General features: G+C 40.6%; 1 protein-coding gene across 5 annotated transcripts in view; it reads left to right on the forward strand.

Annotated features, from left to right (window-relative positions):
• slc12a5a (solute carrier family 12 member 5a) overlaps positions 1-15,282 on the forward strand; it is a 171,749-nt gene that overhangs the window by 116,600 nt on the left and 39,867 nt on the right. For all 5 annotated transcript variants that reach the window (XM_032514135.1, XM_032514134.1, XM_032514137.1 and 2 more), the window contains exons 2-3: positions 2,611-2,711; positions 3,262-3,399. In XM_032514135.1, the coding sequence (XP_032370026.1) occupies positions 2,611-2,711; positions 3,262-3,399 (239 nt within the window). The remainder of the gene's footprint in view (positions 1-2,610; positions 2,712-3,261; positions 3,400-15,282) is intronic.

A 15,282-nucleotide genomic window follows, 5' to 3' on the forward strand; every position in this document is an offset into this window, starting at 1 on the left:
GTGTGTGTGTGTGTGTGTGTGTGTAATTAAAAGCATACATTAGTGCATATTACATCTTCCTCATGTTCATCTGTGCTCATACATACAGACATACATCACGCCTGGCTCTCCTTCCCACAGTAGCATCCTGTATCACAAAGGCACATCATCCTCGCTGAAGAGGTAAAAATAGCTTTAACCAAACAAGTTTAATAATACAAATGTTCTGAAAACACTCAGCTGGATGCTCTAGTTTCACTGTGTATGTTTTAACCTGCCTGGTCACTGTGAGCTGAACCCTAAGTGCAGTAGAAGCTTTTACATTTTACAGCCGGAGACATAAGTGTCTCTCCCTCTCTCTCCCTCTGTGGGTTCCCATTTCAGGTCTGTCTTTGTCTGTCTGAGCTCATATCTCTCTCCTTGTCACTATTCGCTCCCGCTCCATCTATCTGTGTCTCTTTCCATCTTCTCATCTGGACCCTTATTCTCTTGCTTTCCAACTCTTTTTCACCTCTCCTCTCCTCTGCTTGCTTTTTTCTTTTTTTCTGGTGCTCTTTTCATGCCCCGGATCTCTGTGCACGGCCCTTTTTCTCTGCGCCTCCGTCTGAGTGGCCCTATTGCTCTGTCTCTGTAGAACAGTGTGCCGGCAGTTAGCGGTGCCCCGACGTCATGGCACATGGCTGCAGTATCCTGGCTATAAATAACTGGGTCTCGTGCTGCTCAGTCTAAGACAGGACCGAGAGCCAGAGGGAGAGCAATCTGCTGTCTCCCTCAAGAGATGCTTGAAGGGGAAGGCGCAAATAACACAGCTTACTCTGTGCAGCCTTCACCACCAAGACCTTCATTGTACTTGGTGAACAAAGTGGTTCTAAATTTAATTATTTTTTTGAGACAAGAGCAAACGTCTGGTTAGGAAGCGCTTTAAGTGCTGGGGCTAATTACAGCCTAAGGCTCCAAACAGTAAGGTGTAAAATGACCGACATCCACATAAGGCTGTGGTGTTACCTAACAGGTCCACTGTCTTCAATCATCTGTGTTTATTTCAGATGTTGATCCATTGTTCCCAATCTTTGTCAGGGTGTTCAATTGTTTTCAGTGTCGGGATTGATTTACAGTATAGGCCAGCATAGCACTGCTTTAACACTGGGATTAAAGAGTCAGAGTTATGCACTCATTATGGTGGTGATTGCATGATTACATCTGGTATGTCCTGTTTACATTCTGCTCTCTAAATAAAACACTAACAGTATAATGCTAAAACCTTTGGGTCAATTAATCCAGCAGTTTTAATAATCAATAATATATTCCGAACATTTGAAGTGTCCAGGTTTTCATATGTCAGGATTTTTTGCTCTTTTCTGTTTCATATAGTAGTAAACTAAATATAGGGTTTTGAACTGTTCTTCGGACAAAACAACATATTTTCAGACGTCGCTTTGGGATTTTTCCAACACTTTCTAGACTGAAAATAAGATAAATTGCTTTGCTTGAGTTACAATTGCAAATCTAACCACGATTACTATAGAAAACAAAAAAGATTGCAGAGCTTCTCCTCATCCTGATCCATGTTGTCTCAACAAAGTGCCGGCACACAATCCAGCCCAAACTGACAGTTTTTACCCACAGAGCCACCACAGGTATCTAATGTAGAAGCACAATTAAGCTGTCTCAATTCCAGCAGCAGCACAGGTATGTATGCATTACCTTAATTATGTGTATTACAATAAGCACCTGCAGTTCTAACCCATTAGCCAGTTCTAAGCTCAACAAATACCTGTATAAAATATCCAAAAACTAAGCTTTAATAACCTTAACAAATGAAGCGTCCTGTGGCTACTTCACAATAAACAATTTTTTTTTAGGGCTGTTATTATAGAAACTGATTCAGAAAGTGTTGAGTTTGCCTTTAATCAGCATGTTAACATCGAAAAGAGTGGGATCATCTTCTCAATCTCTCATTCTGCTCAAAAAGAAAAAAACATAGCAACAAAAACCCTGAAAAGAGAAATAAGAAGAGTTATTATGTTACAAGTGGAACAATTACACTTCAAAATGTTGTTTCCCCAGGAGTCGGTCGCTGTCCTCCCAATATTGTTTGTTTTGGAAATTTTCTTCATGGCTTAATACTGTGAACTTGTGCACAGATGCTTCTTAATGGAATCATGATGCCTACAGCAGGCTGTCACCTAAATACTGTAAGATCACATCACACTGTTACTACTGCTCTGTGATTCAGGGGTAAAAAAGCTGCCAAACATTTCTTAATGTTTGGCTGCGTTTGTGTTCAATCTTGTGAGCTCCTCGTTTGTCAGTGTAGAGAAAAACTGATTGAGATGTTCCAAGTTGCATTCTTCCTCTGGCCATATGGAATATAGAGCGCTGCACTTATTGTGAATGTGCACTCCATTAGTTATGGTTCTGTTCCTCTGCATGTCTGACTGAGGGAACTTATGGAGACGTAAAAAGCCTCCCCTCCTCTCCTGGTGTGTCTTTCTTTGCTTAATCAATACATTAACAAATAATGAAATAAAAGTTGGCCTGTTCTCGCGCACAAGAGTGTTATTTTGACACAAAGACGCTCATGTCTGGTCTGTGTGTCTAAAAGTGAAGGTGTGTGTCTGTTTCTTTCAGGTGACAGTAACCCCAAGGAGAACAGCCCCTTCATCAACAGCAGTGATGCTGCCGAAGAGAAGACCCAGCAGTATGACGGCAAGAACATGGCCTTGTTTGAGGTAAGGGTCCAGTGTTCTGCACACACACAAACACACACACACACAAACACACAATGCACACAATCAGACATGATAAGCAGGATAAACTCACTCTCACAATACAGTGATTGAATGGGGTCTCCGACATCTATTGATGAGGGTAATTACTGTGTGAAGGACATGTTGGAACCTCAGGTTAATGCAAGCAAACATCACACTGCTACAGGAAAGAACTTCAGCAAGGCAATTTGCCACAGCTCTGCACTAATGTATTTACATTGTGCTCTCAGTTGGAATTGTAGATTAAACAAGAAAATAGAAAGAAAATCAGAAAATGAACAATTTATTGTACAAGCACTTTGTTTTGTTTATTAAAATAATTACTTATCTGAGTACAGTACACTATTTCTATTACAGCACATGTTTCACCTGGCTGGCTGAGACGGGTTTAAATGCAGTTTTACCAGCTGTCCCAAAGCTGTGGGCTCATACTCTTTAAAGAATTGCATCTCCTTTAAAAACCCTTTAAACCCACTGATTCCAGCCCTTTTGGTAATGTTTGTCTCTACAGGAGGAGATGGACACAAGTCCTATGGTGGCATCTCTTCTCAGCAGCCTGGCCAACTACTCCAACCTGCCACAAGGTAGCAAGGAGCACGAGGAGGCCGAGAACAACGAGGCTGAGTCATCGCGCAAGAAACCCGTCAAGGTATTTGAAAAACCCCACCTATATATATATATATATATATATATATGTTGGCCTTTAATTCCCATTATTTTCTTTCAATCAAGGTAGCATTTAAAAGGCCACTCTTTTTAAATGGAGTCCGGTGCAGTGCTCACTCCACATAAAACGCTGTATTAGTAGTGCAATACATTACTTCCAGTAAACTTCACTGAGAACAATGAGGGCAAAACAGCATCATCTGTTTTATCTTCAGTATTACTCACTGGAGTATTGACATTGATATTGACATTTTCAGTGACACTGTAATGTCCCACGTAAATTTCTGAGTCCCCACCAAAAGTGTCACCAGCTACAGTAACAACAAGCCTTGGTTCAACAAGGAAGTAAGGCGCCTATGAGAAAAATGCTGCATTTAAATGTGGTGACAAAGTACAATACAGACACCTTAAATACCAACTTCAAAAGGCAGTTAAAACAGCTAAAGCAAATTATGTAGTAAAAGTTGAAAACAAGCTCCAACTCCATGACATTAAGGGCGTTTGGAAGGGCTTGCAGATACTCACTGACTACAAGACCAAGCATCATGTTCTAGTGACTCTGACCCCTCCCTTACTGAGAGGCTTTATGAGTTTTACTGTAGATTTGAGTTCAGTGAAGCTCAGACAAGCTCTTTCAGTCTCTCCCACCCGGGTTGTTTGGTCACCCCCCTTTTTCAATCTCAGACACAGCCAGTGCACACCAGTTTACTCCCAAACACCAGTTTACTTCCAAACTCTCACATTTTCAATTGGTCTCCCACCACATCTGTGATACCTGCTTGTTTTAAATTCACCGTGATCATCCCAGTGCTTGAGAAAAACAATGTCACCTGCCTCAATGACTACAGGCCTGTTGCACTCATGTCTGTTGTCATAAAGGCGCTGGAGCGCCTAGTCTGTAGGAACTTAGAGAATACAGTATTATACTAGACCCTCATCAGTTTGCAAACAGGGCAAATAGGGGAGTGGATGATGCAGTGTCAAAAGGTGCAACACATTGTTCCAGATGACAACATACAGAAAAGTACACTACACACACCGAAAAAGACAGTGCACCTTTTCCACAAGCCTTCCTTGAGATCAAATGTTTACATTTCATTCTCCAACACCTCGAGTCCAACTCCATATATGCACTTGTTCTGTTCCTTGATTTTAGCTCAGCTGTTAACACCATTATCCCTGTCAGGTTGTACAATTCTCTCCTAGTCATAGGTGTTAATGCTGCACGGTGTACATGGATTTTGAACTTCTTGTCCTGTAGGAAACAATATGTCAAAATTCATAATTGTGTGTCATCAACCAGGGTTCTTAACACCAGCGCCCCACAAGTGTGTGGAAAGGGGAAACAATGAATATTTGGCATTGTTTTTGGAATACTTTTTTTTTGTCTGGCGGGTTGCTAGGCCAAAAGGAACCAGCAGAGAAATGAATGCCAAATATTAAGTCTTTCCCCTGTATTCATTATATGTACTATATACTACATATATATGTCTCAGACACTTTTTTAAGGTGCCTCCCTCTTTGAAATTGGTACTTCCCGCCCATGCTCGACACAGATGTTCTTGCACATTTTGCCAGCCACTTGGTTATGGCGTTCCATGTATGCTGCACCTGCCTGCATCTTACACCCCGCTGTTATGCGCTGTTAACTGTCTGTCAACTAGAGCAGAGAATATATATAATATATATACACAATTCAATTTAAAGGAATAATAATTGGATGCTATACAATTTATATCTGCTTTTAATAATTGACTTTTTATAGTTTTAATTTTCCCAAAAAATCTAAGATTTTGTTTTTTACTTTTAAAATTCTGGCAAAAACACTAGTTTAACATTTTTTTTTCTCCATACAAACAATGGCGCATTATCAGCAGCATATCTGCATTTCCTCCCCAGTTTCATCTCTTTTCTATCTTGTAAATCATATTCTTAGCTGTCCATACCACACAAATTTACTGTGAACTATGGTAATCTTCTTCTAAAGCAGCAAACACAAAAACATTCTCAATGCATGAGGATGTAGAATCTGTTTAAAATTCAGGTGAAACTGACCTGCTCCATTCAATAAGTCCTTGTATTTCTACTATAAATCAATAAGAACTGCAGGAGATGAAGTGCCCTGCAGTAAAAACAAAAGCACTAATGGCTTTTCTGGCGTCATTGTGTGTAATAAGAATAAATGTAGTGTTTTCTTAATGCATTGGAATGCTTGTAAGTGCTGAGCTAAAGCAGCTCGTTGTTATCAGATATGCATGCTGCAGAGAACTTCTTCCTGCTGCTCCAGTACAAGTTTGATACTAATTACAACATTAATAATAATATTGAAAATATTGTTTAAGCTGTCTGCTTTCCTTCTAAGACAAATGACTAAAATCATCTCACAAAAGTCCGCTGTTTTGATGAAGTGCGCATAGATATATCACGCTGCGGTGGATATACATTTGGTGTAATATTGTTTATTGTGCACCCTGAACCACTTGTTCACCTGAGGACAGAGTGTTATGCTTGTTGCCAGGAGATGGTCATTAAGGGTTTCCAAATATAGATTTGTCCTTTCCTTCATCATGAAATCCCTAATAGCAGAGTTTATGATTGTTTTGTTAGCACACTCACTGGAGAGAAAGAACTTGTCAATCATTCTCTATTGATATTATAAATTCCCCGTTTGTGTGTCTGGATTGCATCTTAAATGCCACTCACTAATAAGTTCCTTCCACATCATCCCCTGGTATTTTCTGCTGTTGGGTGTTGAGATGCCAGCAGGAAGGAGTTTACTTTTCAGCACTTGATCGACAGACAGGCAGCTACATTATTAAGCCTGTGGGTAACGGTGGTTTTAGCAGCAAGGCGGGATATGACATTGCAAAGCTGAAATGAGAAGAGACGTACGATAACGATGATGATATTGCAAATAATGAATGAAGTTATCCCAAATTAGCGTGACAGACTGGTGGGTAATGGACTGATTCACATAACATATTTCTCATAAAACTCCAAACCATGTGAGTGAAAAACACAATTTGGTCATTTTGAGTAGCCGCAGCAGTGGCAGGTTGACAGCTTTTCCATGATCTCTGACCCAGTCTGTCTTCCTAGGTGCCCAATCAGCCGGCTATTTCTTCTCCCTTATATATTTGCTTTTCTCCAGACATGTCCGTCACTTTTCCATTATTTCCCTTCAACTCAGTGAGGTTCCCTTGCTTGTTTCTCACCTGCAAAATTGCAATATTTTCATTTACTTAGGTACAGCTTCACTGCTACCATGGCTGTCTACGCTTGTTAAAAACTAAACTTAGCCATCTCAGTGACAACTAAGCAAACTACATCTGTTGCTGATGACGGACAGTTTGACTTTAATCCATTCGAGCACAGTACATACTATCAAACCACAGTAAAAGGTTAGTTCACTCAAACATTATAACGCAATGTGTTTCCACTTGGTTCTTGTAGTCTCTAGCCATGCAGATACATCTGGTTACATTTGCACGGTTTTTGTAATTTCTGCCTCGAGCCCAATACAATTCAAATTACATATGAAAACATCAACAGCAACATTTCTTTCCAGAATTTCTCAGTTCATCAAGATAATCCACAGACCTCACTGCAAGCACAATCTACCGTCTATGGAAGAAATAGAAAGGGAGACAGGGACAGTTTCTAGAAAGAGATGTAATTTTGGTGGAATAACCTTTAAACAGGTTTTAAAGCTACTATCTATTATGTCGCAATCAACAACAGTGTCCACATGGGAGTAAAGCAATGGTTCAAAATGGCTTCAAGGTTTGCTTGTGGCATATTCCCCCATTGTCCCACGTAGTTGTCCCAGATGTAAGGTGTATTTGTCTGGCTCCCCTCGGCTCGGCTAACCCTGGGGCAGGGCTAATCTTTCCCCTGTCACCCCAACCCCTTCAATACTTTAATTAGTCTGCACACTGCACCAAGCTGCTGCTTCTCCAATCAGCAGCCCATTTCACAGGCAATCTCTCCATCGCCATGAGAGGCTTTTCATTAAGGAAGCCTGTGGCGTTTTATCGCTCACACAGCGACCTCTCCCTCTCTCTCTCTCTCTCTCTCTCTCGCCTTCATTCTCTATTTCTCGCTCCACTCCTTCTCTCACGTCCTCGCTCTCCATCTCCTTCATCATCGGTCCCTGGAGTGAGTGAGTGAGGGAGTGAGTGAGTGAGGGAGTAAGTTGCGAAGGAGGGAGAGCGAAGCAGCGGGCTTTCTTTGTCGCAGTGTTAAAGCCAAGATTAGAGATTTGGTTGGCATGTGACATGAGGGAGCAGTCTGGAGGTCACGCAGGTTAAAATAGAAACCAGTTGCAGCTGATCTGCCGGCAATTTTCTCTTCCCTGACCTCACTCACAAGTTCATTTGAATAGAACCTTTCAAACACAGGGGCAATTCAAGTGTTTTACTTAAGGCAAATACATGTCTTACAACCCAATTTAAAGGGTCCAGATGTGTCATATTAACAGTGGATCAAATGACTTGTGAAAAACCAACAGAGACTTATCAACAAATCCACAGTTCCCGTTAACGTCTTTGGAGCACTTCTAGCTTCTTTCAGCTCGTTGTTTTGGACTCTGGACTGCAACTTCACTGTTTTAGATAACGGTTTCTGCTCTATCTATTTTCAACAAAAAAACCTCTAAAACACTCTCTACACTACAACCACAAAGCACCAAAAAGCAGACAACCAAAATTAGCAACTAGCTGGTCAACATAGCTATGTTGAATTGTGGATTTACATTCATCAGATGACCAGACACTCAATTCCAAATAAATGTTAATGTTGCTCTCTATTGGCAGGGTGAGTAGAGAGGAAAGCACAGTATAACAGGTTTATGAGGTCATATGTCACTGTTGTTTTTACAGTTTGTAGCGCTGCCAACACAATGAAGAGAAAAAGGAAAGGACGATGAAATCATCATAAAACACAAATAGATACATACAATAATGAATAAGATATACGGTTGCAGTGCAGTTACAGGAGGTTTCCCAAATGTGATAACTAAATGGTAGCCAAAAAGGAAGATTCATGCAGGAGTAAAATGTTCAGTCAAGAATATTTGTCGCTGTTGTCTAATGATCTTTATTGGAATAGAAGACGAGGAACCTTTTGGAGTATGTGGCTGGAGATGAAAATGAGCTTCTCTAAATCTCGTCTGGACGTGAGACCTCTGATTCTGGCTTGTTTTAGAAAAGGCTGATTTAGTTATTGCTTTGACACGGGTGCTGAACCTAAACTCTGTGTGTATTAAAATTACAAACTTGTAACTTGGCCTTTAGTATTTGCTCTTTGCTCTATAAAATCGACCAAACGTACCGCTCTTTACTTTTATTTCAAGTCATTTTCTAGTTGAGTGCTCTTGCGGAGACTTACAGGAACGTCTCTCTGTTGTTGTTTTTTGACACGTTAATGTTCTCTCATATAAATGTTTCCCTCGTAGTTGTTTTATGCCCCTGTTCTTATCTTTGCCCTCACCCTCCTCATTTTTTTTTGTGCTTCCGCCCTCTCTCATTAGCCCGGCGCGTCATATCAGTGTTCACATAGGCAGCCCTCTGAAGGATGGGCCCTGATTAATGTCATGTTATATTACAGCTGCGTGCATATGAGTTCACAGCGGAGCTAAACTGACATTTCACACCTCACATTTTGTCTATTTAGTGAAGACACCAGGCTAACAAGCTAAGTGGAGGTTTTTGTTCTACCGCAGTTAAATATTATTTTCCTCATCGATTCATCTGTTATTATTGTTATTATTATTTTTTCAATTACCGGAACTTAAGATATTCAATGCACAGTCATATATGATAAAGCAAAGCAGAAAATCCTCCTGTCCCAGAAGCTGGACACAGCTAATTTCTGGCATTTCTGCTTAAAAAAAACCCCCAAAACTATTAATTGATTTTCAAAAAGGTCGCTGATTGTTTTTTCCGTCCATCAACTCATGAATCACTCGAGTGAAGGTTTCAGCTCTGCTACACTGAAAAAATGACAATGCAAGAAATTCATAATATCTTTTTTTAGGCTCTTAAATCTTATTTTTTTCTTTCTAATCCATGATTTAAAACAAATTGCATTTTATTTTTAAACTTGATTGGGCAGAATTACAAATCAAATAATCTGTCTTTAGGAGCTTTTATCCTTATTTTCTGAAGTCTTTTTTAATAGTCATTGTTAAGATGTTTTTAGTTGCTTGATTATCCAAGAAATCTTTTTTGATTACTTGATTGGCCGATTCTTTGTTTGACACTATCACATTTCTCTAGAGTCAACACTTTTTGGGTCATTTGTAGGCAGGGTTTTACAGTGTAGACACTATTTTCCACTCACCTGTTCTGCTTTCAGCCAAGCCAGGTTGCTGCTGACCTGAATTTCAGTGCGTATCTTCTGTTCAGCCGCACATGTTCATTATTGGATAAGGAGACTTTTAGCCTTGAATCTAGTACCGCAGCTAAATAGAGGTTTCACAACTGGTGGGAACAGACGAAGCTTTGTGGAGTCTTTTAACCTAGAATATTCTAGTAACACATGTACATATGCGCTATTTCAGCACCACAGAGCACGTTAAGCTACAGCAGTCAGTGTTTTACAGATCACTAGTGGATAACACTTTAACACACACACACACACACACACACACACACACACACACACACACACACACACACACACACACACACACACACACACACACACACACACACACACACACACACACACACACACACACACACACACACACACACACACACACACACACACACACATACACAGTGTTGACCATCCACAGCCGGTCAGGGGGCTGATGTTGGTTGGCCTCTCCTCTGAATGTCTATTTAATAATTCAGCACACCTGAGCAGAAACACATTTGCCCTATCAGCTCCTGTTTGGCCAGCAGAGCGTGGCGATGGCGTTACAAGCTCCCGGTCTGCCTCCCCTACCGTCATTAGCCTCCCCTCCTCTCCCTCCACCTAACCCGCTCCACTTCATGCCTCTGTCTCTGCCTCCACAAAAATACAACTGAAAGGGTGCTATTCTCCTCTCTCGTTTCTTCATCTCCCTTCTATTCCAATGCCCTCCTCTCATCTCCTTCCTCCTCCTCTCCCCTCTGCTCCTGCCTCTCCTCTCTTGCTTACTTTTTTCCTTTCTATCCCCTCCTCTTCCTCCTCTCCTTAACTCACCTTACCTACCTTCTCCCATTCTTTCCTCTTGTTTGCTTTCCTTTTGTTTTATCCTCTTATCTTTTCTTTTCATGCCTCTCTTATATCCCTTTCTCCTCTCTTCTAAGTTCTCACCCAATCAGATCAGAAAAAAAATCCACCAAGAATGTGTTAAACAATGACAATGAATTAACTATCATATGAATTGATAATGTATTGGTGGAATTCTAGTGCTCTATTGTAGAAAGGGAGGACAATTGGATGATGTTTTCTACAGTAACCTTATCAGCTGGCCTACAAAGTCAATGTGCAGCTCCGATAAGGAATTAATGAACATTCAACCACGTGCAGTAGATTCTGGTACGCCTGCTGAGCATAGAAGAATTCCTGTAAGAAGTGATTTACAGTAAAAGATGACACTGGTTTTGCCAGCCTAAGCAGGTTGGCAGGGTGTCCCAGAGCCCGGGGGGCTGGAGGTTTCCTTTTATCTCCTCAAACTCCTTTCAGATGTATGTAGCCTTCCCACTTTCCTCCCGTACTCCTCAGCCCTCTTTCATTTTCCTTCCCCTGCAGCTAACCAAGGATGTGAATTTGCTTTCACCTTCCCTTTTTAACTCTTCTCGTCTCCAAACTCCAAACATCGAGTAGAGACAAGGCCCTCCCTTTGTTAGCCTAATCAATTTTAGGGTCAAAATAAGGCTGTGGGGGCATGAGTTTGTATAATGCCAAGTAATCTTCCCTTTCTCAGTGAAAGTACTCATGACAAAAACAACGTTATAGTATATTAATAATATAAATAAATTGACGTTTGAATTATTGCATAAACAAAAGAAACATTTCAAGTGTATAAAGGCCTTAACCAGACCATAATTTATTTAGCATAACCACAATCTTGATCTAAACTGAACAACACCGTGGTTCCCATGCACACATATATTGTAGAAAGTAAGACGTGATGTAAAAACATTGGACAATAAGTCTATATTTCAGATTTCTCAGTCTAAGGTCAATGCAGTATTAGAAATTGCAAAGCCATAATTTTTCTTATCTTCTTATCATATTTACCATTAACACAATCTTTCTCTATCTTTACCTTATGTCAGTCACATGTCCACCCAACCATCCACCCCAACCTCGTTCCTAATAGGTGCTGCGACATTACAACGTCACATTTGCTACTTTGAGAGGACAGTAATTACTCTCACAACCGCAAGTGGTCGCGTGTGGATTTAAAAAAAAAAAATGAAACAAACAATCAGTGCTGTTCTTTTACTGATAAAGGCAGCGTCAGAATGATGAATGCAATAACATTGTGTCTGTTTATTGCTCAGTGGATCATAAATAAAGTGCTCCTGGAGGAGGCTGGAGAGAAGCAGAGAGAGAGAGAGAGAGAGAGAGAGAGAGAGAGAGAGAGAGAGGTCCAGCCTGGTGAAAGGCTAGTGGTAAGTGGTAGGGCAGCAGGAGGCATTGGATCTGAAGTACGTGCTACGGCAGATGTATTGAAAGGTCCTGTTGTCTAACACACCTGAGCCATCCATTCGGTGGGTTCACTACACTTCCCATGGGGTCGGTGGGCAGCTGTTCCTTCCTAGTTCAGTGGTGCCACGCTGGCCAACCTGTGGCGCTGCAGCAGTGCTGCCTTTGCTTGCTGTGGCCTGTTCTCTGGGGAAATCATCACTCTGCTGGCTCCAAGCCCATTAAACAGACACACATGCTGTGTGTGTGTGTGTGTGTGTGTGTGTGTGCGCGCGTGTGCCTGTGTGAATGCATCTACTAGCAGACACAGGACAGGACTGCAATCCCCGTCCACAAATGAAACACCAATTGAATGAAAATAGAAAAGCGGCACTTTCAAGAAACATCCAGCCCCCCCCCCCAACAGGGCCATTGATTCAATGCATACACAAGCATTTCATCTGTTTCAGGAGATTTCTCAATATAAAGTCATTAGAAGCATCCAGAAGCATTTTATCATGTTCAGGTTCTCAGACTCCGTGTAAGCCCTCTCAGTTTCTATTATCTGCGTCTGTACATCTTATGTAACACCCAGGATTTCAAGCAGTCACACACTGTTTTTCAAAGCCCGCCCATTGTTCAATGGGGATTATAATTTATCACTCAGCTGCCGCAGACACTCATGCAGCGGCCCAACATACAAGGTCTGCTTAATTGTGGTTCTGCATTGTTTGGCGGAGCAGGTGGGAAAAATGACATCTTGCAGTCTGGAGAGGGTTGTTGCCTATTTTGGTTACGTTACTCTCCGGTGGAGTGTTATGGGGCATAAACACCTTTGTGCTGTAATACTGTGAAGTATTTATACACCTTTTAGGGCAGATTAGTGAAATCTGTAATCATTATTTTGGGTCGCTCTATGCTTTTAAACCTGCCTTCCTCTGAGTCTACAGATACATATGAAAAACATTTGAGGACAAAAATATCTCACTTCATTTTTTAGAGTACTGTTAAAGCCTTTTTCACAAGCTATTCTGCCAAGACATTTTCTGTTTTGGTTTTACAGTCTAACCTCAAAATGCTGTTTAAATTTACAACCCGTACTTTTTTTCTCATCTATTTTTTGATAAAAAATCAACAAACTAGGAAGTTGGTATCATGGCTGGAACTATATCTGAAACTATTTTTATGTTTTGATCTGTTTGAAGTGAATAACGCAAATGATTTTGTTCCTATTAAAAGAGACTGCGAAATATGGGTTCACCTTTTTGACTTCAAAAGCCACAAAACAAAGTCATTGTATTTGTAGAAATCCTTGTTTTATTAGAATCAGCCACCTTGAAAGGACTTACAGGGCCTTCATCCTCTTCAGGGCTGTGTCTGCGGTTGTATGTAAATGTTCACAGGTTTCCCTTCTAATAACTTACCTGTTATTACAAACTGACCTCAGACCACTTTCTGCTGCAGCAGCAGTTCTGGGTCTAACAACAAAGTGCTGATGGCAGGGTTACCTTTCTTCCTGCAACACCTGACTGCTAATGTACATTACACTTTAAGTCCCTGAAGAACCCGTCAATAGAAACTCAAGTCTATTTAATTACACTGCTACTGGGTGGGAGAGTCATGAAAAGAAAATCATTTGGGGGTGAAAAGATACAACAGTGTGTTTGGAAATCATACATTTAGTCTTTTTTTATCCTAGTTTGTGATGGTTTAAAACAATAAAGACATTGTCCTTTTTATTATTAACGATATTTCCTGTCTTTCTGACGGGACATATTTGAAAATATGCAGAATTTATTTCAAGCATATGTCTTCTCTTGGGTTTTGTATTAGTGAAGGAAACACTAGACAGTGATACTTGACCCGCGGCCGAAACGGCGTCTTCACATGGTACCATTGGTACACAGAGAGCCAACTATTCCACTAAATGTACAAACTGCTTGCATAATACAAATGAAATGTAGTTTTATAGGTTGACGCCCATTCAGGATTTCAGTATTTATGAAAAAAAAAAAAGATACTTCATTAAGACTCTCGACAAGCAGATGATGAAAAATCCTCTACCCGTCACACTGAAGGGCATTCACAGTGAGTCACAATCTTATTTGCATTAGCTTAGACAACAGCCAAACTGTGCGACTCATTATCATATGGTGGGGGAGGTGACAGAGATGGACGAGGTTTGCACTCAGCTGCTCCCTGCAGCAACCTGTGGAGGCCACGATGTGGATCTTTGATTAAAGCACAAGGAGGCTGAAAGTTTAGAGAGTCCCTGCTGCGAGGATTAGGTTGTAGAAGAAGCAGGGTTGTAGGTAACATTTCGGCTCTACAGAGAAGAAACTACACACACCTGACAAATGCAAGAAATGTGTAGCTGAATATAACATTGAAGACATCTACAGAATAATAACAACACAGAGCATTTCAGATCTTTGTTGTTGCACAAAATGAAATTATGTTTGCCGTAAAGCATCATAAAAGCAAACAAAAACACAATGAGACAATTACAGATATCAAAGATTAGTGCAACAATAATAATAGGTATAATATAAAAGTATTACCTGTCTGTGAAACCAAGGAAAAATTGCGTCTTAGAGGGCAGGATGTCTAATTCCTTTAAAACATGTTATGGTTTTCGGAAGATGGATTTAGTTTCAACTAAAAAATGACTGATAAAGAACGCTGCTGTTCACCAATGATTTTTCTTTCCACCTTGACAATGTTTCCCAGTCAATCATTGTTTCCCACATTCAAATTGCCGTACCAACAAATAACCGAGAAGGTCAGGACTGATTCTATGATGGATCTGTAAAATAACACCTATCACCTTTCAGTCAACATTGAAAACATTCAACCTATACAGAAAATATAGTCTTTGTTACCGTTTCTTGCATACCGCCTCAGCTTTCACAGCAACGCTCAGTTTCTTGTTAAAGGTTCCCTGTGGAGTTTTTGACCATGAGGAGCTCTATGGAGGAATGTTTTTCTCTGTGGGTCCCAGTGGTATTTTACCTCGTACATGCAGACGAGGCAGGGATGGAAATTAACGCTTTTGTTTGCCTGCAACTGTAGCTGTCGGATTCCAAAATCTACCAGCTGCATTCTTTTTTTAACTGGCAATTGTATAACTGCATGTAAAAAAAATAATATAACAAGATCTATAATACTCAATCATGTTTGTTTCATAAGGTCTTAAAGAAAATACTGACATTCTCTTCCTCTTAGTACATACACACAG

Source organism: Etheostoma spectabile, chromosome 4 (assembly GCF_008692095.1).
Source record: "Etheostoma spectabile isolate EspeVRDwgs_2016 chromosome 4, UIUC_Espe_1.0, whole genome shotgun sequence".
NCBI classification, from domain to species: Eukaryota; Metazoa; Chordata; class Actinopteri; order Perciformes; family Percidae; genus Etheostoma; species Etheostoma spectabile.